Source organism: Colobus angolensis, unplaced genomic scaffold (assembly GCF_000951035.1).
Source record: "Colobus angolensis palliatus isolate OR3802 unplaced genomic scaffold, Cang.pa_1.0 Scaffold30, whole genome shotgun sequence".
NCBI lineage: Eukaryota > Metazoa > Chordata > Mammalia > Primates > Cercopithecidae > Colobus > Colobus angolensis.
This window is the reverse complement of record NW_012116266.1, coordinates 318,908-320,137: the sequence shown is the minus strand read 5'-3', so window position 1 is coordinate 320,137 and position 1,230 is coordinate 318,908. Positions and strand designations below refer to the sequence as shown.

The following is a 1,230-nucleotide window of genomic DNA, read 5'->3' as shown; positions in this document are numbered from 1 at the left end:
GCCAATTTAAATATTTTCTATAATTTGAATAGTAATGTTCAAAATTGAGTTGGCTATCTATCAGATCATAGTTTTAGATGGTTGAGGCTCTTATGATTTAGACAGCAGTGTTTTCAGTCCTTTGGAATATATGAAGCTAGATTTATTTACTGTTTGTTTTCATAGATCTGAATTTTCACAGAATAGGATTTTCTAGATATTTGGATGCTGTTTGGAATCAATTTTTGAGCTTCCTGAGGAACTTAGATCTTTTGCTTGTTTCTTTTGTTTTTTAGACTCATGAAATGGCCACAGATGATAAGACGTCCCCAACACTGGACTCTGCTAATGATTTGCCTCGATCTCCTACTAGTCCTTCTCATCTCACACACTTTAAACCTTTGACTCCTGATCAAGATGAGCCCCCTTTTAAATCAGCTTATAGTTCTTTTGTAAATCTCTTTCGTTTTAACAAAGGTAAGACATGTTAAATATAAGAGGTTTGATTCAGGTTTGATTCTTTGAAATACTCCTTTGTCTCCAGTAGCTCACCATGATCATATAGTGGTCAGTAGTCTGTTCGGCTTTAATGTGGGGTCTGTAAGAAAGTGAAATATTAACAAGCTGATAGCTTTAATTGTAGGTCACCAGGTTTTACTGCTGAAGAGAAAGCTAGAATTTTCACTGTAATATCATTAATTATTGGTAACTAAAGATCTGGATTAAAAACTACATGTTAGGCTGGCTGTGGTGGCTCACACCTGTAATCCCAGCACTTTGGGAGGCTGAGGTGGACAGATCACAAGGTCAGGAGATCGAGACCATCCTGGCTAACACGGTGAAACCCCATCTCTACTAAAAATACAAAAAAATTAGCCAGGCATGGTGGTGGGCACCTGTAGTCCCAGCTGCTCGGGAGCCTGAGGCAGGAGAATGGCGTGAACCCGGGAGGCGGAGCTTACAGTGAGCCAAGATCACGCCACTGCACTCCAGCCTAGGAGACAGAGCGAGACTCCGTTTCAAGAAAAAATAATAAAAAACTAAATGTTAAAAGGAGGTTTCTTTTAATGAAGAAAGTAGTCGTCTCTTTTTGTTGTTCTTGTTTTCTCTTTTTTTTTTTTGAGACAGATTCTCGCTCTGTTGCCCAGGTTGGAGTGCATTGGTGCCATCTCGGCTCACTGCAAGCTCCGCCTCCCAGGTTCACGCCATTCTCCTGCCTCAGCCTCCGTAGTAGCTGGGACTACAGGCGCC

At 40.9% G+C, this 1,230-nt stretch overlaps 1 protein-coding gene and 1 pseudogene across 2 annotated transcripts in view; one reads left to right on the top strand and one right to left on the bottom strand.

Moving 5' to 3' along the window:
* Positions 1-163, bottom strand: part of LOC105517452 — a 5,686-nt pseudogene extending 5,523 nt beyond the window's left edge.
* Positions 1-1,230, top strand: part of PIKFYVE (phosphoinositide kinase, FYVE finger containing) — a 94,284-nt gene that overhangs the window by 5,330 nt on the left and 87,724 nt on the right. For both annotated transcript variants that reach the window (XM_011949826.1, XM_011949827.1), the window contains exon 2: positions 276-456. In XM_011949826.1, coding sequence (XP_011805216.1) covers positions 285-456 — 172 coding nt within the window. In that variant the 5' untranslated portion in view covers positions 276-284. The remainder of the gene's footprint in view (positions 1-275; positions 457-1,230) is intronic.